The sequence below is a fragment of the Chaetodon auriga genome, chromosome 14, assembly GCF_051107435.1.
Source record: "Chaetodon auriga isolate fChaAug3 chromosome 14, fChaAug3.hap1, whole genome shotgun sequence".
NCBI classification, from domain to species: Eukaryota; Metazoa; Chordata; class Actinopteri; order Chaetodontiformes; family Chaetodontidae; genus Chaetodon; species Chaetodon auriga.
Window position 1 is genome coordinate 21,380,086 of NC_135087.1, and position 26,533 is coordinate 21,406,618.

Consider the following 26,533-nt stretch of genomic DNA (forward strand, 5'->3'; position numbering starts at 1 on the left):
TATTCATACTGTATATTAGAAATATTTGCAGCAAATGTGCAGAAATAACAGAATAAAATCAGTGTTTTTTCTGGATTTTTGAGACAAGAATGTGCCTGGCATGTGCAGTTGTCATTTGGAAATAACTGTTTCACTTTTTTCTTACCAACTTGAGGGCAGACAAAGAAACGGGGCAGGAAAGGACAAAAAGGCTCAGAGCCTTATAGAAGACAAGAACGATGAAGGAAAAGACTTTTCCAGTGTGACCAGTGAACAAATACCAACAGGAGGGTTACAAGGCACAGAGGCTATTGACAGAAAAATCTAATAAAAATGGTGTGTCCTGCAGGAATGCAGTTCAGACCAGAATTCAAGCATCTTTTTGGTTTTGTCTCGTGGTGGTGTGCAGCATATATAACAGTAGCTATTATCTGCAGAAAAAAACTGGTTTCTGGATCTGCTTTTGATGATATAAAGGTCCCTTTTCAAGAAAAACGAAACTGTTATCCCTAATATGAGAAGGATGGGCACTGTTCCCAGGCCCCACCCCTCCTCACAGTGTCTGGTCTTGGCTTGTTCCCAGCTATGAAAAGTGAATGCTGAATGAATTAAACAGGCTTGTGTGTTGTGCTGTGTCTTGTTGTGTTTCCAGAGTCACTGCATGGCTAAAAGCCAAACCAGACTGTAGAGCCTGTTGGTTTCAAAATCTAATCACTAAATCACTGTTTGACACAACCCTTACGTTTGACACATCCCGGCTTAACTCAACCTCCGGCTCTCACTTTAAGTTCTCACTGTCAAACTCATCGTTTTCATTAGCAGTTTATCATTTGTTTCCACTTTGTTCCAAGTGTGTTAGCATGCCTCATCTCAAACGAGATGGGAGGTATATTCTCAAGTTCAACACTGATTAACACGAAGATATTTACAGTGTCAAAAATCATACAAATGATGATTCATGAATAATGTTGAATGAAGTGAAAGTAGTGGGTTAGGCTCTTCTTGTAAGTGATGGCTCATTTTCAGCAACAGAAATGCTCAGAATCAGAGTCAATGTGCCAGCAGCACTTCACAGTTGTAGCTGGTTGAGGTGGAGCTAGGTTTACCTATGTTTTATACATACGCTTATATTCAGCAGTTTACTCAAATATTTACTCAAATTCCCAACCTGTGGCTTATCCCTCCATGGGATCGCAATATAAATCTTTATTCTGCGACGAATCCGAATAGCTTCCACAAAGTGGTTGCTAGTCTTCCTAGGTGGGGCGCTGTTACCAAGACCAAAAAATGCAATGTAAGCCAAGCAGAAAGATCAGAAAACAAATAAAATAAAATATCAAAAACAAACAAAGATACCAGATGTGCTCTAACACCATTAACACATGGCAGATTCCTCAATTCTGTCGGGATTTTCAACAAAGGTGACACAACACAAAGCAGCCCACCTTTGAGTTAGATAGGCAGGGAAAACCCTGCTAACCTGCAACCACGACTCACAGAAATATAGTAGAGTTAAAAGCACAATATTCTACTCTATGTTGAGAAATGGAAATACAAAGTAACATGTAATACAAAACAAAAAGCTCAAGTAAAGTACATCAAAATCTGACAAAAGTACAGGACTTGAGTAACGATTGGCTTGGTTACTTTCCATCATGGTTTATCCTTCCAGTTCCACACAGTTGGAGAATGTTGGAGCAGCACTTTAATTAGACACTTGAAGTCCATTTTTACCATCTCCCTTCCACCTGTAAATGTAAAAATTCTAGAATACAGTCAACAGTCATTACCTATGTTCACTGGTGCTGTTTGCTTTCATGTACAATGTTCTTAATTACTAGAAAAGTGATGAATGTTTTAATTTCCCTTTGCATTCATAATAGATCAGAGTTAGCCTGCAGTCGTGCTACATACATGCTTACTCACACATTTGTACAAAGCACCAAATGATCAAGATGGTATCAAAGGTCTCATTAGCACTGGGTCTCCGAATAACTGATCAAAAGGTAACGCCAACACCCCCTTACGGGCTGTCGTTTCTACTGTATGTCAAGCTTAAAAACTGATGATCACACAACCACAGTAAGCACTTTGTGAACACCTAATTTGTGAGTGAGACGTAATTTGTCACCATGGGGAAACACACAGAGTTAGACACGTAAAATAAAACTCGCCATAACGTTACAAGAAGCCCATTATGTGCAATAAAAGCTATGTTGTCAGCTGATGTCATTTTTCCAGGTATATCATCCAAAGTGGAGCTCTGGTTTGTGTTAGGGAAGGAATGCTGAGTGCACAGCGTCTTAAGCGAGTAGTGGCTTCAGAGTGTGTGACACTTTTATGAAGGATGAGGTCACAGTATCCGGACTTACTCGGATACATCACAGTGTATCCTTATGAATGTGCCTCATTGTAAATTCTAGTGATTTATTTTATTTAAGTGGCCAAGAGAGCAGTCATTCTACGCAGTCACTCCACTGTCGGTTGGCTGTTCTGCTCTCACAGAGGGCATGCTGTTCTGGCCAGTTCTAACACACCATGCTGATGGTTCTTTGTTTACTTCCCAGCCAAGAATGCGGCATACAGTACTTCAAGTCAGGCGTCCCTATAAGGCTCAGAATTAGCATTATTGGACAAGTATGTTCGCATAGAAATAATTTGACTTCATTGCTCTAAATCAGCGGTCCCCACCCTTTTTTGCGCCATGGACGGGTTTCATAAATGACACATTTTACGACAGCATGAAAACTAATATCTAATAATATATATCATATGAAAACAAATATAAAGTGCACAAAAAACACAATTTACCTTAATGCTGTAGCAGTGGAAGTCCTGCGCTTGTTTCTGTGCAACCAAACGGTCCCATCTGGGGATAACGGGAGACAGTGACACCCGAAGTGCGTTCCTTATGTCCAGTTTATTCCGTGATTTTGTCTTGATTGCTGTCATGGCAGAAAACCCTGCTTCATGAAGATAAGATGTTGGAAATGGAGGCAGGGTTTTCAGCGATTTTGTTGCGATCAGGATATTCAGCCCTGATTTTCATCCAAAACATTGTTGTTGTCTCAAACATACTTTTAAGTCCACCGTCATTTGTTATCTCCAGCAGCTGATCTTGTGGGGGTCACGGATCCATTCCTTCGCAGTTCGCAGGTGTTTGCTTGTTGGGAAATGATGCTCGAACTCCTTTGAAAGCAAAGACAGGCTTCACCAGCTGGGAAACTGAAGGCCCAGGCTCAGTCTCTTCCAACATCCCTGCTAATGTTTGAAACATGTCAAATGTCGCTCTGTCCACTTGCCGTCCCCCCATTTCCAGTTTGGCTTTGAGTGCAGCTACTTTATCTGCCAATTTGAAGACAGTTGTCATTTTCCCCTGAAGTGACAGATTGAGTTCATTGAGCAGACTGAATATGTCAAGTAAGTAAGCGAGTTTCGTGACCCACTCCTTGTCGCTGAAATGAGCTGCCAGTGGTGACTTTTTTCTGAGAGAAATCTCTGCAGTGGCTCTTGCAATTCAAACACTCTGGTCAGCGATCTCCCTCTCGATAGCCATCTTGTTTCTGTGTATAAGAGAAGCCGTTTGTGGTCTGAGTCCATCTCCTCACGAAGCTGCTCGAATAACTGGGAGTTAAGTTCATCTAAAAATAACTCTATTGGCTGGACTGTACCAAAGCCTGCCAGCACCATAAACATGAAAGTCTGTCCCTAACTTAACTAGCTGAGTGATGAAGTTAAACCGTCCAAATACTGGAAGTCCTAATTCAGTCATTCATCTGTTGGTGTTGTCGGATTCCATGTTCATGTCATATCGGACTAACTGGATTTGCCAGTTTCAGACTTGTAAATAATGTTTTATCTACAAACTCAGACTTTTCTGAAAGCTCTAACATCTCTGACTTTGTGCTGAATAGTACAGACCTGCCTGAAAACCAAACAAGCGCGGATTCCTCATGTCAGCCAAAGTGCTAACCAAGATAATTTAACCCTAATTTGATAGATATACTGTTCAATTGTCAATGCACAGTAGTTTTAACCCCTCACATGATCAACCGTCTTAACGTGTCTGATGACATTAATGCTTACGAGTCGTAAATATGGGAATCTTTCCCGTCTCTACCATCTATCGCAGTTCTTTCACAGACAGTCTGTGGCCAAGTGCAGACACCAACTTGTCATTTATTGGGCGTAAGTGACAGCCAGCATTGACCAAATGTTTCCTACATTACTCTTTTATCTTTGGGAAATAGCAGAGAAAGGTTCAATTAGTGATTAGTGTTTCAGCTCAGCAAATGTAGGTATTTTGCCAACTGGGAATCAGATCCAAAATGGAATGGGATCAGAACCCATCCCTCCTAGGGTGTGTTTGTAGCACTGGTTGTTCCATCAGTGTTTTTTCACATAATCTCTCATCTTGCTCATCTTCCTTCAGGCTCTGTCTCTCACTCCTTACCCCGTCATCTCCTCTTCTTGTCATCGTCTTTCTCCTCTCACCTCCCTCCCTCCCTCCCTCCCTCCTCTGCCACCTCCCTGTGTCTGCCCTGACAAAGATTCATGCATTGAAGCCTCCGCTACGCCTCTTGAATACCAACCCAACTCCTGCATTCTCTGAGAACACTGGGGGAAATTCTCTGCGTTTGAGGCGTTGCCCTGTGAGGAAGCACACGACAGGACAGACCACTACTCCGCTAAATGGGGCACATTAACGGATCAGTGCTCTACATGCCACTGCTCTACAACAAGAGGCCAATATGGACTACAACCTTAACCTCCCCCCATGATGAAGATCAATATCTTCTCTTCTGCTCTGATGCAGGACTGTCTTCCCCATCAGACCTCAGTGAGGCCGCCATGACTCCACTGGAGGAAGAAACAATCAATACCATTCCAGCCGCCAAAGCTCTTATTACCCTTGGTGTGTATAATTGCAGAGTTAGCCCCAGTACCTCCAGTGAGCCATACTGGACATAAAGATGAATAACGACTGACTACGCTACCATGGTAACTCCTCCAGAGACCCTCCCATCCTCTATAGTTGCCATTCACCCGATATGTCTGCTTTCTGTCCTCTGGTGCAGCAGAGTCACTCTGGACTGAGCAGACTAAGGCAAACAGTAAACATGCTGCAGTGCCCCTCCCACTCCCAATAGATAAAAAATGATGGTGTTATTTAGACCTGTAATTATAATGACTCACAAAAACCACTGCATGCCTGCCAAGTTAAAATGACTGAAACCTTTGGTCAGCGATTGAAATCCGTGAGCCACCCCCACCACCCACACACACACAGAAAAAGACGACACATGCAAACATGTTGTCACATTTGTGCAGCATTGTTTGCCCCTTAGAGATCATAAGTTGCTCATTGCTGAAGGTGCAGAAATATCGAACCATCATTGACTGACGTTAGTAGAACTGCAACACTGACATAGTTAACCACACAGTGCCGACAGTGCTAATACCACAGTCTCTCCACCTTTGCTCTACTAACGCTCAGCGGGGTAGCTGCTTGACCTCAAAGTCATTGATTGGCTGCTCCACTGGAACACACATGTATGACCTTGACCAATCACAGCACATCTTAAAATGTCATCAGGGAGGTGAGTGAGGCAACTGTCAATCATGGCGACAGAAGCATTGTGTGTGATGTTGATGACCGGTTACTCGCTTGGCTGAATGTCTATTTAAAGTGTGTTTGAGGGACAAGTAGAGTTTCATGACATGATTTCAAAGGTTCAAATGTAGCCTTCTCACAAGCGTTCATTGTGTGTAAAAAAAATGAATTAATAATCAATAACAGAGGTTTTCTCGTCAGGTCACCATTTGTAGTTTTGAGGTTTTTTAGCCCTCTCGGCCATTGCTTTGGCCTTACTCTGTTTCATGAATTTATCTTTACAGTCTGATGTTGTAAATAAAAAAAGCTTTCATGGTTACCTCGGGGTTCATTGTGATATCCTATCATTCACACATTGTTGAAATGCCTATATTAATAGTTGATTGGTGAAAATGTGCACTTGAAGTGTGGTGGTTGTTTCTTGTACTTATGGCTAGGTGGAGACACCTATGTGAGTGTGCAGGCAACTTAAACGCTCAGCACAAATGGTTTAAAGTATGAAGATTCCTACAATTCCAGTGAACCTTGTTAAAAATATCCAAACACAGTGAAATACAGCGTTGAGATGTCTTGTCTCTTTAATTGTCCTAAACGGATTTTTCTGTCAGCGTGTTTAATGTGGGAGTGTGAAAGACTGATAGATAATAATGAGAGAGTTTCAGTGTGTGTGTGTGTGTGTGTGTGTGTGTGTGTGTGTGTGTGTGTGTGTGTGTGTGTGTGTGTGTGTGTGTGGACTGGCTCCATGCTGTTTCTTTGCCATGGTGATGTGCCTTTGGCGAGAGGTGATTCATACCTACGTGCTTCTTCAGACTCTCTGATGAATGCTGCAGCCCTGGGTTCAGTTTCCTGATGACTGAAATCTTTTTTTCTCTTCTCTCTGTCTTGCAGTTGAAAGAGAAGTGGTTCAGAAGAGGACCTTCACACGATGGATGAACCTGCATTTAGAGAAGGTTTGTTCATACCTTCATGACACAGTAGCTGCAGAAAACACACCAACAGCAGCAACTGTAATTATGGTCTCAGGACTCACTTATTACAGAGCTGCTCATTTACTACCTGGGTGGAGCAGGACGATTTCTTTCTTTTATTGCCACTCCACCCCAAAACCCAGGGTAGCTCCATCTTCACCACAGACTGTCTCATGAAGCTGAGATTACCCGACCATGCTCGCTGTATGGCTTTTACACTGCAGCTGAGGCACGTGCTGCTCATAAACAACAGCTGCAGTCTCTGCATCTCGCTCTCTGAATTATACATGTGGCTGTGTGCAACTGCCTGCGTGCAGCATTAAAGTTTCATTCGGCTGTAAAGTGTTAATCTGAGGGAACAGTGGCGATGTTACCAGTGCAGCCAACGCAAGGTGGTCGTTTCACTCGCCCCACCACCCAGATAGCTGCTGTTTGTGAACAATGGCTGGGTGGAAGAGGGCCCCCTCCTCTTCTCCTTGGGGCTTTGGGCTAACTACAGGAGAAATGGCCTGAGGTAACCAATGAGAATCCAGTCAGTGAATGGAAGTAGAAACTAGGCAAGTATGGAGGCCCATAGGGGACACATAAATAAATACATGTGATAAATGATAAATGGGAAACAAACAAAGTAACATCATATAGATATTAGTTTAAAATCAATAGATGTGATTTGTGACAGCTTCCCTCATCAGAAAGGGTAAACAAATAAATAAATAAATAAAATTAGAGTCTGTCCTATGTATCAGCCAGTATTAGTAAACTGTTGACTTTTAGCATAGATATGGCCTAACAAATAAATGTCACTACAGAAATGGCAAAGATGTGTTTGAGGTCATTTAGAAACAACGTCTCATAATGTAGTTCTTCCATAAGAGAGAAAACTGATTTTACAGTTGAAGTTTACACCTCAGCCAAATACATTTAAACTCTTTTTTTACACAATTCCTGACATTTAATCCGAGTAAACATTCCCTCTCTTAGGTCAGTTAGAATCACTGTTTTATTTTAAGAATGTGAAATGTCTAATAATAGAAATAATAATAGCTGAAATAAATCATTCTCTGTATTTCTTTCATCACAGTCCCCGTGTGTCAGACGTTTAGAAAAAAAATTGTGTTTGGTATCATCTCCTTTAAATTGTTAAACCTGGGTCAGACATTTCGGCTAGCCCTCCACAAGCTTCTCACAATAAGTTGTTGGGATTTTGGCTCATTGCTCCAAACAGAACTGCTATAACTGAGTCAGGTTTGTAGGCCTCTTTGCTCACACACACTGTTTCTGTTTTCTTTTGGATTGAGGTCAGGGCTTTGTGATGCCACTCCATTACCTTGATTTTGTTGTCCTTAAGCCATCTTGCTACAACTGGCGAAGTATGCTTGGGGTCATTGTCTATTTGCAAAACCACTTGTGACCGAACTTTAATCATAGCCGATGTTTTGAGATGTTGCTTCAATATATCCACATAATTTTCCTTCCTCGTGATGCCATCTGTGCTGTGAAGTGCACCAGTTCCTATTGCATCAAAATACCACTACAACATGACGCTCCCACCCCCGTGCTTCACGGTTGGGATGGTGTTCTTCAGCTTGCAAGCCTCCCCCTTTTTCTTCCAAACATAACAGTGGTCAGACAGGTCAATTTTTGTCTCATCAGAGCAGAGGACATTTCTTCAAAAACTGCGATCTTTGGCCCCATGTGCAGCTGGGGTTTTGGAGCAGTGGCTTCTTCCGTGTTGACTGACCTTTCAGGTCAAATGCACAGTGATTTTGGTGTATATAAACTTCAGACACACTGGAATTGTGACAGTGAATTTTTAGTGAAAAAAAATTATGCTAATAGTTTGTTAAACATGAAGTCTGTGGAGTGGTTAAAAAACAAGTTTTAGTGGCTTGAATGTATGTAAAGTTCCAACTTTCACAGTTTCACAGTTGCATTGACAATTGGTCCCAAAAAGTAATGATTATTGGAATATCTGTTTATGTCATGTGTTTATATAGAATAATGAATATTGCCCAATATATCTTTATCAGACTTTCTAAACACTTAAATATCAATATCTGCCTCAAAGATCCAATAGTATAATAGAAATGAATAAATAAATGTAGGAATAAAAAAAAGTGGAAATCAGTAAAAACACAAAAAAATGATTAAGTCATTGCCCATTTATTTATAGTTTTTGGCAAGATACAGTGTGCTGTGATAACAACAGGCATGGTACATGCATTTTTATAGACTCATCATGACTTAGACATTAATCCACTTGGAAAACAGAGAAAAACATTTCAGAACTTGCTTGAAAATCATCACATTTCTAAGTTTTCTTCAGTGTTATCCAGTGCTAGATGTCTGTACATTCATGGGTACATTACAAACAGAAACCACTAACAGCTAATTTTAATACTTTAATGGTACCAGTTTGTCTCAATTTTGTCTGCCATTGTAGGGTCTAATATGATGTCCTCAGATGTCCTATTTTGTCCATCCAAGTAGTCAAGAGGGATTAAATTCTGACAGTGGAGCAGGTGGACGTAGAGAATATTTAGTTAATCAATGATGATGACTAATGGATTGATTGATGGTCTTGCTTGAAGAGTATATCTGGTATCAGTCAACTGGATCGCAGCCTCACATTGAGTGACAGTGAGAAAGTAATGGTCTCACTGCCTGCCATGTTTACTGTGGACCTGTGCATTTAAACACAGACACCAGCAGACCTGTTTACACTGAGACACTCTAGTTTCACTCCTGGGCCTATCTTTCCTTTGTGGTTTCAGTTCTTAAACAGGGGTGAGTCAGGGTGAGCTGAGAGTCTGAACGTCTGATCAAGTCTTTTGTTTTCTCTCACACAATGAGCCTCTCTTCTCTTACTCACTGCTTGGCCCTGCATCAAATCTCTGACCCACTAATTGACAATCCTACATTTGTCTTCTTGTCATTTGTCTTCTGTCATCTTGGAAAGTTCCCGTCAGTTTACCCCCCCGTTCACCCATTCATCATGTTCAGACGAGTTCACAACTGCGTAGAGTTAGAGTTAGTAATGACTTCTTGTGATGACAGGACTAAATGTTGGCTCAGGCAGTGCATGCTGCAGGTTACTGACTGATTATTAACGATAAATCTACGTACAACCCCAATACCAAAAAGTTGGGACATGAAAACACAATGCATTTACAAAGGAACCGTGTTTACTGACACAGGTTTTGCCAAGTGTTCTTGAGTCCATGTAGCAATATCCTTTATGCAATCATATGATACTATCACCTGTTACCAATGAACCTGTTTACCTGTGGAATGTTCCAGACAGGTGTTTTTGGAGCATTCCACATCTTTCCCAGTCTTTAGTTGCTCCTGTCCCAACTTATTTGAAACATGTTGCTGCATGAAATTCAGCATAAGCAGATATTTACAAAAATCAATTCAGCTGATGAGGTCAAACATTAAATATACTGTCTTTGAACTGTTTTCAATTGAGTATGTGTCAAACAGAACTAGCATATTCTTACAGTTTTATCCTCACATTTTTTTTTTGAATCAGGTTTGTTGTTACTGAACTGTACAGCAGTGAGTGTGGGTTGACTTTTCAGTACTGGTTATTTGAAATAGACAAGTGCTAATTGGAGAGGTGCTGAATGCCATCTCATGTGTTGAATTAAAGCTGAAGAGTGTGTTTGAGAGGAATGTTGGCACAGTGTTTATTCTTAATGCTGATGGGTCCCTTTATGTTCTCTTTGAAAGAGATTACTGGAAATGTTACATAATCTCCATATTTTCCTGGTTTGTAACATGTAACAGACCATTTGCATACCTCAGGTCCTCCCTGGCATAATTTGCTGACTACAGCAGATGTAGCACAAATGATTCTTTAGAGCATTTGGTAATCATTACAAACTTTGGATTCATTTGCTGATCTTTGATTTTGCTGAGGTTTGACACGCAAAATTCACCCCACTGAACAATAGCAAACTGTCTTGGCAGTTTTAACCTTTTGAGAGACCATAGCACCTTCAATTCAAAAAAAGAAGACACTATCACAGCTTTGTTCGCTGTGTATCTCCTCTGTCAAAGTATACACTTTACACTATTATAACACATAGTTATAAGAAAGGAGTCAATTGTATTTATAGTTTGAATGAACTCTCTTATATTGTTGAAGCAACCAAGCTAAAGGGCTTGGTGACTGACTGGAGCTAGCATGTGCCCAGCTTGTTTAGTTACAATAACAGTTTATCTAGATAGCTGACAGCCTTCATAAACTAACTTAAACTTTAGAAACTATGAGCGAGACCAGTGTTTCATCGTCTTCCCAGGCTATTATTAAAACTCCCTCGTCCATACAGATCACTGCTGTCTCATGCACACAGGTTATTTAGTGGTTAAGCTCGCCTGTGATTAGATGTACACCACAAAAACATGCTGCACGTGCCGTTTGGCTGTTGAAGTGGATATGTTTTTCCTGTACCTTTGATGGGCTAGCCATGTATGCATCATGCAGGGATGGATGCATATGCACTTTATTAACATCTAGGTAGAGTGCAGTCAAATTTGAGTACATCTTGAATGCTTCTTGGTTGAATTTACAGTTTTCAGATTGTATTTTTGATATCCAGTCTGCTTAAGATGCAGAAAGTCTACCCGCCATGGTATCCATACAGATGAATCTGCTGAAAAAACCTCAAAAGATATTTAGTTTAGCCATCATGTATGACAAAGAAATGCATCAAATCCTCCCATTTAAGGAGCTAGAAAGACAAAAATATTTGACATTTTGCTAAGATTAAAAGAGACTAAATGAAAATCAAATCAATCAAAAGAGCTGCAGATGAATTTTTTCCTGATTGACTTATTCTCTCTCTTCCCTTCTCTCCACTGTCAGTGTGACCCACCCATTGAGGTTCATGACCTTTTCCGGGACATACAGGATGGACACATCCTCATGGCCCTGCTGGAGGAGCTGTCCGGCTGCAAGCTGGTCAGTATTGTGTGAAATAATCATATCATCAGCTCCTTCAACAGTACTGGTTGTAAAAGTAGCTGTTGCGGTTGGTCGTTTACATGCTACCCAATAACACTGTTCTCATTCTGAATGATTTTCCAGCTTCATGGATTCAAAAAGTCCTCCCATCGTATTTTCCGACTCAACAATATCGCCAAGGTCCTGTCCTTCCTGGAGGAGAGAAACGTGAGTACCACATCAGGTAGATTGATTGTTGATTTGATTGTTGATTGGCTGAACTGTTAACACAAACGCGTGTTCTCAGGTAAAGCTGGTCAGCATCGATGCAGCTGATGTTGCCGATGGAAACTCCTCCATCATCTTGGGACTCATTTGGAACATCATTCTCTTCTTTCAGGTAATTTGCTTTTCTTTGTATCTATCCTCTCATTTAATAGCTCTTCATCCAATCTCATCGGTACTTTGAGTTTCCATCTCCCCCTCCTTTCCTGTGCCCTCTTTTTACTCAAAATGACGTCAAGTGTAAGAATAAAGTGTCTACTTCACAGCTTGTGGACTTTCCATTCACAAAGGATAGTTTATGTAAGCCACGCTGCGGTTCATTGCCCTGGACAGACACCATGAGGAAACAATTATCTCTGCAGTTCACACACACTGTCCTCTCACTCTGGAGGCATTCCACTGTATGAAGCAGTGTGCACTGCCAGGTATGAGCTGGGATGAATGCTCATAATGAGCAAGGTACACTAAGCTTCTTTGATGGCCCTTCACAGAGGTTTTGTCTTCAAACTGCTCAGGAGAACTGATGGGAAATTCAGCAGAGCGTCCCAATAACATGAAATCATCTCAGTTAGAACTAATCCATAAGTAATAGCTACTGTAGCTTTGCCTCTATCAGTTCACCCCTGTGATTCAGTCGGTCCCTACATTTCACTTCAACTCTGCCATTTACTCTTAGCTTCAAAAATGATTGCGTGTTTTGTCCATTAATAGCAAATAGTGAGATCATGTTCACAAATAAATGCAGAGTTACTAATGATGTACCTTGGGAGCAGTAGTTTGACAATGTAGTCACTATCCACCTCTTGTACTACCTTTCTTTTACAGTGCTTTTCATTTTTTCCTCATCATTTTAAACATTTTTCAATGACACCTGCTTGTATATTCTGTTTCAAGTCAGTATCCAACAATAAACTGACCCTCACTAAAGCGGCGGCCCCATTTATTTCACAGGAATGAACTTTATTTCACAGTAACATTCACTCATGCGTGTGAAGTTGATAGGGCATGACACTTGGTGAGCTAACTGGTAACAGTCAGTTAGCAAGTTTGTTAGCTCACTAGCTTAGCTCGGTCAGTAATGGGACAAACAGTTCATAGAGTTTATTCAAAACATGCACCGCTGACTCCTGTCTCATAACAGTGTGCAAGCAAAGGAGGTTAAATAAAAGTGAATAGTGCAACACAGCTAATAATCTACACTTAAATTCATCTGACCTATCTGCTACCCGTATTGATACCCATTAAATAAGTGGCTGCACTGTTAACCTGTTCAAGTCATTTGCTCGTATTTGTTGAAACTTTTTCCACTCATGGCTTGTAAGTTCTGAGTTATTACTTAAAATGAGAAGATGAATTAGTTGATTTCATTTTGTGTACTGCTACCACTACTGCTGCTACTAAAACTGCTACTACTGCTACAACTTCTGCTGTTAGTTGTGGTTAGAGGAGAGTGGATGGAGGGAGGACCACAGATGATTCCCTTCCGCTATTGCACTTGTCCTGTTGATGAGAAGTAGCCAGTATATGTTTCCTTGACAGCAATAACCTCTCCGGTGGCATTTCTGCTTTCAACCTCTCTGATGCCCTTCCTGGGCATCAAGGTATGGCTCTGCTGGCACTGGCACAGATCCACCATCTTCCCACCTCATGAAGTTGTGGGGTATACAGGTTGCATTCACAATTCTCTCTGTACCCTCTGGAGACACACAAAAGACCCTCCAATCCTGTGGGCACCATAGTGCCAAAGGGGCCCTCAACCATTCTTGTAGCGTAGAACTGGGAAAGCCCAAAGTTGAAGACGTGCTTGTCTCCCACTATTTGCCCAGTGAGGGGCCTCAGCATGTCTCTTGTGACAGGGAAGGCCTCAACTGTCACAAAGATATGGCGGAAGGGGCCCAGTTCCTCTGTGCCAGGGAGAGGGGTGTCCATGTCATGCCAGTGCTTTTTTGACATAAAAAAAGGCTATATGGATATGGGGCCTTCATCATTTGTTAAAATGTTTACATCATGTGTCATGGTTGTCGACTTAGCCTTAAACCTCTTTACAGTCTTTTCACAGAATTTTAAGACAGAACTGATCATACTTTATACCTGGGATAGTTTTGGTCTGAAGTTGGTCTCACACACACACTTTTATGCTCAAGTGTCAGCATAAAACACTTGAGTAGATGTGCTGCAGAGACATGGATGCACCCGATACTCAACATCAGAACTGACTACTAAAGGGAATTAAAATCCAACTGTCCTTGCAGATTAAGGAGCTGACCGGGAACATCAGGAGCCAGTTCCCCTCCTCCTCCAGCCTGTCATCCATCCCCACCAGCTCCGACTCTGACACATCCTTCTGCAGCACGCCGTCAGACGAGAGACAGTCGGCGTCCACAGCCATGCGAGACCACAGCAAGGCCATCAAGAAGCTGCTGCAGTGGGTACAGAAGCGAACACGCAAGTAAGTGTGGACTGCCATTTTCAATAAAGATTGTTCTTCAAAGTAAAAAAAAAATCTAACAGTGTCATAGTATTCTGTTGTCTTGTGATTGTGCAAATCAAATCAAATCAAATCAATTTATTTATAAAGCACATTTAAAACAACAGCCAGTACATAACAATAGTCTGCATGCTCTGCCTCATCAAAACAGAAAAAAGGGCCAAGCAATTATTCACTGGCTCCATTGGTGTCTACTTTTAGTCCACCTCTTACAGCTGTCTGTCTAGCCGTCTTTCTGGACTGACCTTCACTGCTGAGTATGTCCTGCCATCCTGTAGGTTCGGTGTGGCAGTGAAGGACTTTGGGAAGAGCTGGACAAGTGGTCTGGCCTTTCTGGCTGTTATTAAGTCCATTGACCCCAGCCTGGTGGACATGAGGAAGGCACTGTTGAGGACTGCCAGAGAGAATCTGGAGGACGCATTCAGAATAGCCCACTACAGCCTGGGTATCCCACGCCTACTGGAGCCTGAGGGTAATGAGAATTTTTTTTTACATATCAGTATAATCTGGTTGCTGCCCACATTAAACTTTAATATCATAGCTAACCTAGTTAACACTATATTGTCCTTGTGGTAATGAGTTAACAAATTTTCTAATAAAAGGGAAACCAAGAACAATCCCAGTAGTTATACCAGTTGATCATCAAAATGTTTCCATAATGTTGAAGTACTTGTTCAGAAGTGAAACCAAAAGTGAAAGGTGTTCCCATGTGTTACTTAATTAACACAGCCATAAGCTAGACCTCTTGAACAGGTTTCTCATAGTTGGATAACAATCCTAACCAGAACATTTAGCCCAGTTGTAACATTTACATGCGCTCAACCAAATCTAGATTGCAGAGAAAGTAGCCATGGAGGTAGTCTCCATGCATGGAAGAAGCTTCATAGTTATTCCCATTCAAAGCTCATGTTGTGCCTCCATGTAAAATCAGGATGACATAATGATCAAGTCATGGGAATCTTCTGATTAGCCACCCAGTGTATGAAGCAGAGGGAAATTTGGAATTGGCTATCATTAGCTAGTGGTAGGCCACTTACACAAGTATCATAGTAGCTTCCTGAATCATCCTACAGTGTTTGTTTGAAATGAAAAAGAAAGCTTCTAACTAACTACCAGAAGATGCTGTGGTTTTAGCATTGGTATTCACAGTAAAAAGTTACACATCCCCCAGTAACTATTTTTCACTTCTATTTTATGGCTATAATATGACCTTTCTTCTCGTGGTATTTGCGTACCAAGTGTGAGCAATGTTGCCAGACTTTACTGGATATATATAGCTGCTTTTAGACTCTGTAACATGGGTTATCATTGATCTAATAAAGTAATGACAGGACCATAATGGATAGAGCTGCATAGCTTATGTAATATTGAGCATCTGTTACGCAAGAGGCAATGAAATAAATAAGTGAAACCCATTTTTTAAGTAGGACCATGTGATATGAGGCAAAACATGATCTGCATTTAATATCTTTCTCTGTGTTTCATGGTTTTATTCAGACATGACACCTACTTATAAAACCGGCTGTGCTATTACATGATAAAGTGCAAGCCATAACTGTTAACTGGAGGAAGCCTAATTGACTTGGGAGTCCATATGTACATGTAAAATGCCACTGTGGTAACGTGCTCTTTATCTGCCTAGATGTGACTATCAATGCACCGGATGAGCAATCAATCATGACGTATGTGTCACAGTTCCTGGAGCACTTCCCTGGCATAGAGGAGGTAAGAATCCCCTCTTACAGTGCATGGATGATATGTCTCTAAGGTTTTGACAAAACACTAATTTCTGAATGTGAGCACTGACAGATTTCTACCAACTTCTTTGTTTCTCTCTCAGCCAGAGGAGCCCTGCCAGGTGATTGAAAGGAGTGTCTCTATGTGCCGACTCAACTTCCGTGAGAGTGACTCTGACTACATAAGGAATTGCAGTCACAGAGGCAGAGTGAGGGAGCGGTCCTATATGTTTCAGAGGGACTGTGGCCAACCCCCACCCAAAATTTTAATTTCTTCTGTCTCAGAGGACAGGAGCATTATGTCACCACCTTTCAGACCGGCTGCATCTCGCTCGTGGTCCAGTGAAGACTTCTTAGCAGATTCCCCCCATATGGAGGACATCTCCAGCAGTGTCGTTGAAGAGCCCAAGGAAACTGCCAGTGAGGTCTCAGTCAACTCACCCGATAACTCCCTACAACTGTCTTGCACTCAGTCGCCCACTGGCTCATCAGTACTTGAATCTGTTACCACTGAGTCAGTAATTGGCGACTCAGCAATCAGCTCACCTGACTCATGGGTGGATAGCGAGTTTGGGGTCATGCCAGAGAAGTTTTGTGAGAGCCGAAGTGACAGCTCTTTGTGTGATAGTGGAACAGCTTGGGATGTGTACCGTGCAACCCCTGTGGAGATCACTACTCTTGATGAAGGATTTGTCCCATCCATAGAGGGTAGAGCACCTGATGAGCAGTCAATTCCTGAGTCATATACAGATGAAGGGATTTACTCCCTGAGTTCATTGGAGAGCACCCAGGAGAGAATCCAAGGACATTCGGTGAAAAAGGAAGCAGAGGTAGTGAAGGAGAAAGAGACCAGCCTTGAAAAGCACAACCAGGACTTGGCACTAGAACAGGTACCTGATAGGGAAGCTGAGATTACAAAAGAAGAAGGCTCTAAACAGATGGATACAAGTCTGATTAAAAAAGGTGAGGCACCAAGAGAGAAAGAATCTTCTTTTGGACTGTGTGATGGAGAAGCACTGGTCAACTCTGGTGCTGAAGTTCTCCTTGAAACTGAAAAAACTGGACAGGACCGTGAAGGACAAATAAATGATCGAACTGAAAGTCCGAATGAAAGAAATGACTCTGAGGAGCTTGAAGTGGAAACTAAATGTCAGAAAACAGATTCTCCTCCTGAGGAGAGAAGATGGGAGTCAAGAGAGAAGTCAGGCATTTTAAAGGAAAGGGATGAGGGTGTTACAGAAACACAAGACAAAGCAAGTGAAGGAGTTCTAAGAGAACACCTGGATCGTCAAGAGAGCTTTACCTCAATGGCCAACCAAGACGGAGCCTCAAAAACAAGTTTGGACCCAACCATGGACATAAATATCCCTGTGATCTCTATTTCCAGTGAGCCAGAAGAGCAGGATGAAGAGGGAAGATGTGACCCAGAAAGACAAGATCATGCAGGGCATGGTGAGGTACATCAGGCAGAGGCAATCACAAATAAGGGAACTGACACAGATGTTAACAGCTCTCAAAATCCAGATGAATTGTGCTGTGACTCCAGTGACAATAATGATAAAAGCCCTGTTGAGATTCCCTCCTGCCTGGTATCTGAAAATGTTAAACCAACAACTTCAGAACAAATTAGCGACACAGAAAGTGGGCATTTGGGTGATACAGATGAACATGACATGAGCAAATCATCAAATGCAGCTATATGTGGGCCAGACACAGCAGACAACATGGGAAGACGTGAAGCCAAACAGGAATGTGAGCACGAATCTCAGTCATGTGACACTGAGAAGGACTTGATAGCTCAGACCTCTTCTACAGATGCTAAATCTCAACCTGTGAATACTGACCAGGAAATAGATTTAACTGATCAACTGGAAGAACACCAGGACAAACTGGGTTACACCTTTTCTGACATGGAAACAGCTTCCACACAGAACGCATCGGATCCAGTCAACTCAAAATACAATGGTACGATAGGGACTTCATGTTGTGAAACAGGTAGTGTATCCAGAGACATGGGCTCGTTTTATACAAACTTTGATCGAAATTCTCCCACAGGTGATCTAGTCGGTGACCCTATCGAACCCATGGATCTGTTCTACCCTGACAAAGAGGAGCCCATGTTTACAGAGCCACCTGATACTGAAATGCAGAGTTGGCCATCTGTTTTGAGTGTGTCTGCTCTCCAGCCAGCACCAGCTTCAGAAAGTCTGCCAGATGACCAGCCACTCAACCTGCTGGCTGAAGATTTCAGGGATGGAGTGGATTTGATACAAGAGAATGACAAGGTATATGTGAATTATTCAGCAGTGCCACAATGCTGTCACACCACTTCCTGACAACAGGTGGCCCTGTTGTCACCTCTACTTTTTGGCCCGATCACCTAGTGCCAGTAACACTGGGTCAAGCATAAACAACGCTTTATATCGAGACGTGGAGAGTTCTCAATTATGTCCTCAGGAGCATATTGCCCATGTATGGGCCATTCATATTCTAGGTTTCAAACTAGTCTTGTTTTGTTTTTTTTTACCATGTGATACATGAAAATTCCCAAGAGCCAATGATAGAATATGCATGTATCTTATTTTTGTCAGAACACAAATCAGACAAAAAGAAGTAATTTTCATTTTTGAAAAGCTGGACTGTTGCAGTTTTACTTGATAAATGGCTTTAAGAGTTGGTTGGTTCAGATATATTTTGAGACCAGTTGGGGTTTTCCTCTTTCAGTCCTCAAAAATGGCTGCTAAAGCACACTAAGTGCTTGTTGTTTTGTTTTGGTATCAATATCGTGCTTTGGGTCCATGATTGGTGAGGAACCTCAGCGCTAGTGAAATATTACATGTGCTTCAGGCTGATTGAATCATGCTGTGCTGTATTTCCATGGACCACGTCACTTTTCTTGCTGTTTCACTTTTTCTCAGCTGATCAGGGAATTCGTTAAACAGACAGTGAATACTGCCTGAAAATTATGACCACCTGTTACAAGGTTCGGCAAAACAATAAGACAGTTCACAAAAACAGGGACAATTATCTTAAGTCCAGTTTGGGCCATTTGAATGCAGCATTTTTGTATGCATTTTAGTAGATTGAAAAGAGTTTACAGGGTAATAATGGGGTAAGAGTCCACACCTTTGGATAGTCTGTTTTTGATTGGATTCATGGTGTTGCAAATGCATGTTCACATGAAAACTGATAGAAGTAGAGAGACGTAGAGATCCTGCCTACTTTAATGCCTCCACACACCGCCGCAGCTGATTAAGTTGTTGTAAATGGGGATTGTTGGGGTTCAATAAATTATTTGATAGAGACGATTTATCAGTAACTTTCATATCAATCTGCCGATTGAAATTAAGGTTTTCTTTTAAAACACTTGAAAGTCTTGGTCTGAGGGTGATCCAAAATGGACTAATCCTTTGGGGATAGTGACTAAAGTAAAAATAAGTTCGATCAACATCTTGTAATGTGTTTTAGAAATGAATTGTTGTGGTCTGGCAGTTGGCCAGTAGTTGCTGAAATGTCTTGCTCTGGACATAAGTGACCGACTGATGACCCACACACATTCACCATATTTGCAAATCCCTGTAAGTGTGACAAAAACATGCAAAGATGCACTGAACGTTGACTCCGTCTTTCCCCCCTGGACAGTACGAGGCTGCTAAAAGATCTCTCTTTCTTTGTTTCTCGCTCTTATTAGGTCATCACTAAGACTAACCAGGAGACTGACAAAGCGTCTAAATCCCAGGAACACAGCTGGTTGCCCGGGGAGAAGATAGGAGGACTCTGGGGTGGTGATGTTCCAGCAGACAGCAGTGATCTCGGCAAGGCTGAGCAACAGAGCTCAGGCTATGCCACAGAAAACACAGAGCTTGTGAGGTAGGCTTTCTATTCTTAGTCAGCTCCCTGTTACACTGAGAAACACACTGGACCCTGGAGGATACCAGTGTTGTGGCAATGGATGGGACTGCTCTGACCTGGCCTCTCTCAGTTTTCTCAGATATTGCCTTAAATGTACTGAACAAAGTTATCTATGTAGGCTGGTGATGCGAATTAAGACAGGCCTTATGAGGGTTGAGAGACTGCAGCATGAAGACAGGAGGCGGGGGTTACAGACATTAATGTGGTTGAATTCATTAATACAAGAGAGCTTGATTCCACTCATGTTCAACAGTTTTGAATCCTTCAGACTTTAATATATCAAATCCCTTTTTTGACACTATTTGTGGTCAGCATTTTATTTTGTAACTACTGTTCAATGTATTTTCATTCTATAGTTGTATGTACAGTATACAGTAGTTTTCATTGCTGCTGGCAGAGTCAAACATTTTGACAGTGCAAAAAATGTGTCTCCTTAGCAAAGAGAAGCGCAGCAAGTATTTACATCTGTAATGTATGACTCACCTGTAACTGTACGGTTTTGGTCTGCTCTCATTAACCTTATTTCCAGCAGCTGTTTTAAATGACAAAGCTCTGATGACCTCACTGCACCACCTGCTCAGTACCAAAGAACAGACTAAGTTGGTGATTAACTGGTGAACATAGTGGTACATCTTTAAGAGTCAGATATTTTTCTCAGCAGCTGGTGGAGAACAAACTAGAGTGAATTTGTGAATATTGGATTAACATTCATCAGGTGCCGGACACAACTCCAAATGAGTGCTAATATTGGATGTGTAAACAGCCGATAGCTTGCTAACACATTAGCCATATGGACTTTATAAAGCCACAATATGTTACACTTGTGACTTTCAGCTTGATCTATGGCCAAAACAGATTGATGCAGCTGCAGAGATTAAACTTTAAACATGGAAAATGAGACGTTTGAACACGAAGTTACAAGTTCTAGAAAAGGCGACAGGGACTTAATGGCTTCTACCACTGCATGCCCTGGGCCTGCTCTCTCTTGTTGTAACCTAAACTAATGGATTTTGTCTTTTCAGGAGTGACACTCATAGTCCCAGCAGACCAGACAAAAGCCAGATCCCTCCAGTTCTCCGCCACAGAAAGGGACCTCGCTTCAATGAGTCCACGGTCGGTTTGACATTCCATTTCCTTCTCTATGGACATATTACTACCCTTGGATAAATATTGTCTCTGAATATACTGAGTATTTTTTGTCAATCACAGGACACTCAGACTGCAGCAACCAGAAAACCTGACAATGCGGACTCTGAGGTTTGGTAAGAATGTTTCCCTCCTTGCTATCTGTTTACAACATAGGGCTTTCATGACTACGCATTTGTGCTAGTTGCAAGGATTTCCAATGTAGTTGTTGACCAGTAGTCATCTTCTCATGTTAGAATACTGGTCTTGTGAAAATATACTGTACATCTGCTATATCTACAGATACATTAATAATAATGTCTTGCTTACTGCAGTGAAGGACTATTATGTCCAGAGGATCACCAAAGCACTAAAACTGACTGAATGTATGTGAGCAGTTAGCAGTGATTGACGATCATGTGAAGGCAAAGCATCTGTTAAATATGTCGAGTTCACATATTTACGAACTTTCTCAGCTTATGCACCATCAAACACATGATCAGTTTCCAGTGCTTGTTGGACACTGAGGGCTGCAAAGGACGCACTGGTTGCTGTCTCTGTCTCCTTTCGAGAATCAAATAACTGCGTCAGCTCGATATGACGTAGTTAGTGCTGACATGCAGACTGCTGATGGGATACATCACATAAGACCCAAAATGTAATGTGATTGTAAATGTAACAAATGTGAGAATCGATCCATACTGTTTTAGCTTCAGTGCTGCTTGTAATGATCTCTTTATTTTTGGTGTGTGTGTGTGTGTGTGTGTGTGTGTGTGTGTGTGTGTGTGTGTGTGTGTAGGTGGAGTGAGAGCTGTGAGCTGTATCTGCTGCTGCTGCTGTGGCTGCTGCTCTACTGTTTCTGGCTGCTGCCACAGATGGACCTGAAGACACTGCCCAGCCTGCTGCTGAACCTCAACCACTGAAACACACACACACACACACACACACACACACACACACACACACACACACATAATTAAAGGAAAAGGAGAATATTGTCAACTATATAAACACCGTCACTAAAACCAATATATACACCATATACACAAGCAGACACACATACAGCTCAACTGCCACTCCTTTCCTTTCCATTACACTGACTGTTCTCCAGATCAAGTGAAGGCATTTAAAAGATGTGTATTTCAAACTACTAAAGCTTTTTTTTTTAGGTTTTGCTTTTAAGCTTTTGATGTGGCTTGAAGTAATCTGTATGACCATGTATCAGGACCACTGCTGGCGAAAAATGAAGTCTGAGATTTTGAGAAAAACGTCGCAATATTTTGAGAAAAGGTCATAATCCGATGAAAATGAAGTTAGAATGTTGAGAAAAACTCATAATGTTATGGGAATGAAACTGCAATTTTACAAGATTTAAAGTCAGAATATTTCAAGAATAAATGATTTTAAGAAATGAATAGTCATACTTTAAGACTAAAATTGTAATTGTCCATGGAGAAATAATAATATTTTGAGAGAAAAGTTGTGAAGTTACAGAAAAAGTCATGTTACAAGGAAAAAAAATCATAATATTGCAAATTAGGTTACAATTTTATGAGTAAAGGTGATACTAGTTTGAAAATAAAGGTCTATTTTGACAACAAAAAAAAGTCATGTTCATGAGAAATGAATGTGTTATTCTGAGAAATGATAATATATCACAACAATGATAATAAGCAACATTATGACATAAGTCTTAACTTCCTTCCATCAAGACCTATTCTCATATTATGACTTCTCTTTTAAAAGTACAACTTTATCTCTTAATATTAAGACTTTTTCTTGTCAAGTTGTGACTTTATTGTCCTATTGTTGCCCATTTCCTCAGCAAAATTAGCATTTTATTTGTGTAACATTATAGTTTTCTCAAAAAGACCATTTCGGTCTCTTAACATTGTCATGTATTATTCTTGAAATCTCTGAACAGTGACCCTGGTATTCTGTGGCAGATGTGCTCCTGTTTTAAAGACACTATAGAAGTTTGTGGTTTATTGCTGTGCAAAGCCAACAGAGCTAACCTTGTAAGACTATACGACTGTACAGCACACTCTGATTTGTAGATAGAGATATATACTACGGATATATTATGGATGCACAGTTGCCTATCTGAACAGCCATTCAACCCAGATGAAGATGTTAAAACTGCTTCAGGCTGATAATAAAAACTGGAGATAGTGGAGCTAAAAAGAAATCAAGAATATATATATATATATAATAAAGCCAGGCTTTTTGGAGTTATGTACCTATACTATTGTAAAGTGAACTAACCAGTCTGAATGAAGGGGTATTTTGGATCTGCTGCACTTTTGAGAAAGAACACAAAACTGCCAAAGATAGTGCTGAAAGTGCTAATACGGAAAGTACACAGCTCACCACAAGCCCAATAATGGAAATCTTGTTTTTAACACGTAGAAAGTCTAGTATAACTCTGGTACTAAAGCATCACCCCAGCTCTATAATGTATGATAGCTGCGGCAGAATATGTATTTGTAATATTTTATGGCTCATAAGATGTATGAATGGATTTTTAAAAAGTTTTATGACAAAGAAATGTTTTATGCGACTGAGCTGTGCTTGAGCTTGCCCAGGCCTGCCAATGGAAAGAGAATGTTTTACAATGAAATATCTTTCTATATGTTATTTTTGAACAATGTCTGTAATGAAGCACTATGACAAAGTGGATATCCGTCATTTGATCGTTCTTGCACACCAGCCGAACTGTGGGTGAAGTTTCTGTTTACTCTCGATATAAATACAGCTCCTCCATCCACTGACTGAGGGGCAGCAAAAAAGCCATTCATTCCAGTTCAGTACCAACTGGCTCATCCCTATAGTACAGTGCATCATAGTCACATCTCGTGTGTGTGTGTGTGTGTGTGTGTGTGTGTGTGTGTGTGTGTGTGTGTGTGTGTTATTTGTACTTTTATCCTTGTGAGAAGTAGAGCTGTGTCCCAATTCCATCATTTTTCCCAGTGGCATACAGATCCAATTTCTAGGTTTTTGTGAGCATCTCCACTGTGCATTTCCAAACAAATTTCCAATTCATTATAACCACAAGCCAACTGTCACACATGAAAGTAGAGCTTTCAAGGCATCCACATTTGTTCGCTAACTTTAACAAAGTTCTCTGAGTTGGCTAAGCATAGCCATAAAAACATTGTCATGCTTTAAGTTGCCCCAAGCAGATGGTGAGTGGTAGAGTACTCAGGTAAAGGTAAAGGTCGAGTAAAAGTCCTGCATTCAAAAGCCGACTTAACTACAGAAGTATTATCAGTAAGCATGCATTTATCAAAAATAAAAGTTTATATTTGGCACTAAAATGGACTCTGTGATATATGTGATATATGATATGATTGGATTGTGACTGATGCATCAATGCACAAGCATTTTATTGTTTAAATTTGTCCAGTTACAGGCAGTTTTAACTACGACTGCTACTAAAAATCTCCCTTTTTGGTTGACATTTTTTCCTCATCTTTCCTTTTTATGAAATCTTGGACAATTTTGACTTTGTGGACCTCAAAAAGTGACTTAAATCAAGACATTAGGAAATGTGTCTTTGGTGGACATGCAAGGAGCCCAAGTACACACTGCTTTAATGCATTGTATTCTTTAAATTCATCACATTTGTCCAATGCTCAGTCTTAATCTGAGAAGTAGCTCCATAGCTTCCAGATAAATGTTGTGGAGTGGAGGAACAAAGTAATAGAAATACTCAAGAGTACAAGTACTCAGATTTGTGCATAATCTGAGTACAGTCCTTTAGTAAATGTACTTTCAGTAAGAACTTTTTCAGCATTTCAGGTCTGTTCATGAGAAACAGTTCCCCATTATAGTGATTAAAAAAAAAACAGAAATCAGGTGGCGTCATGTTTCAAAATGCATTAGCTTTTGCAAATTAGTATGTGCACATAATCTCTGAGTCAGGAAAAAAATCAAGTGTATTTAGTATATAGACTTCAACGTACTACACACTAAAAACCGTAGAATTACGATTTAGTATGGAAATGGGACAGAGCTCAGTTGTACAGAACAAATGTATCCAGTCGTCACTTCAGCCGAGGGCAAGTGTAATTGTTGGGTTCAGTCAGTCATTAAGTAATCATTTGGATGGCGAACAAAAAACTGTGACAATTATTTAGTTATCCAGTAAACAAACCAGAAACACAATGACTTCCATGCTCTTTCCCGTCTGATTTAGAGTTTAGTTGAGATTAGAATCAGCATACAAATAACCTTTAACATCCTAATAGATTTAGGATTTGGATTAGAGTTAGGTCTGAATTAGAGCAACTTTACATTTAAAGTGGAACCTCTGACATTAAGATTAGAATAAGGATTAGATTTATGTGTATGTAGGGTTAAGGTGAGGTTATATTTTTAAAGGACTTTATTATACATTTCAGTGAAGTTCAAAATGTTTTTCTAAGTTTGGTCCATTGGTATAATAGTAGTTGGTATAAGTGTAGGGAATTCATCATTGTGTTTCTAATAGACGGCACCAAAATGATTGAGGTCATGTTCATAGCATGAGTGAACTTCCATGGTTGTTTGAGGGATGGAGAAACTATTGGCTGCTGGCAAGCTAGTTGAAAAGTTAATGCAGGATTTTAGATGTTTTACAAGACATGAAGATAAATTGAGAGGGAAAATTCAACATTTTGAGCAAAGCTCAGATAAAGCTTTTTTTTGTTCCTCCAACCTTGCATCATGTTTCATCACATGAGTTGATGTCCTTGACTCTGCCTCCATTCAGTGTGCAGTAGTAGGCGCTAGTGAGTATGAGCGGCTGTTATTTAGTGAGACTGTCTTTTTCCAGTAGTTTTGCATTACATGCCACCATTTTACATCATAGCAAAGTGTTGTGTCTGTGCAGATTGCACAAGTATAGTGGAGCTATCTTTAGGTCTTAATGGCTAATGTTAGCTTACATCAGAACGCTGACATCTAGTTACAGCTTGGTGACTGCAGTGTTGGTGCAATGTTGGTGTGTTATCAGGTTTTGGCAGATACTGAAGTAATGACAGATGCACCTACAGCCAGTCTCTCCACTGGCTCCTCAGCCACCATCTGTGCTCCACCATAATTCATTGTAACCTCAAACCTTTCTATGGTTCATCAGATAGTGTAACTTTACTCTTATTATCTCTGCTCTTATGATATCCAGCTGTGCATTTAGTGCACTTTAGGAAGCAAATTCACAGCATTTACATTAAGGTAAAATATTAGAAACATTATGATGCAGTCTGGTGCAACTCAACACCGTGACACCAATAATTAACATACAATTGAATTAACATATTTCAGAATGAATATTATTCCAAATTGAGCAATGTGAGCTTCATTAATACCCTCTTCTTCATACACACAACACAAGGATCATCATGCCTAAACCAACCAATGAAGGCAACAAGTACTAATCAATCAGACGCTGTGTTGGCATTCCTTTGCCATCCTAGGAAAATATTTGGCCCTGGA

The 26,533-nt window shown here is 40.8% G+C and overlaps 1 protein-coding gene across 3 annotated transcripts in view; it reads left to right on the forward strand.

Annotated features, from left to right (window-relative positions):
- clmna (calmin a) overlaps window positions 1-23,735 on the forward strand; it is a 42,968-nt gene extending 19,233 nt beyond the window's left edge. The window contains exons 2-14 of one of the 3 annotated variants that reach the window (XM_076748108.1): window positions 6,482-6,543; window positions 11,435-11,530; window positions 11,657-11,740; window positions 11,820-11,912; window positions 14,050-14,246; window positions 14,564-14,757; window positions 15,928-16,010; window positions 16,126-17,986; window positions 18,077-18,306; window positions 19,713-19,891; window positions 20,956-21,046; window positions 21,143-21,195; window positions 21,858-23,735. In XM_076748108.1, coding sequence (XP_076604223.1) covers window positions 6,482-6,543; window positions 11,435-11,530; window positions 11,657-11,740; window positions 11,820-11,912; window positions 14,050-14,246; window positions 14,564-14,757; window positions 15,928-16,010; window positions 16,126-17,986; window positions 18,077-18,306; window positions 19,713-19,891; window positions 20,956-21,046; window positions 21,143-21,195; window positions 21,858-21,981 — 3,347 coding nt within the window. In that variant the 3' untranslated portion in view covers window positions 21,982-23,735. Of the gene's footprint in view, window positions 1-6,481; window positions 6,544-11,434; window positions 11,531-11,656; window positions 11,741-11,819; window positions 11,913-14,049; window positions 14,247-14,563; window positions 14,758-15,927; window positions 16,011-16,125; window positions 18,307-19,712; window positions 19,892-20,955; window positions 21,047-21,142; window positions 21,196-21,857 lie in introns of all 3 variants that reach the window. The other 2 variants (XM_076748105.1, XM_076748106.1) reach the window with 2 other exon arrangements.
- Window positions 23,736-26,533: the final 2,798 nt, after the last annotated feature.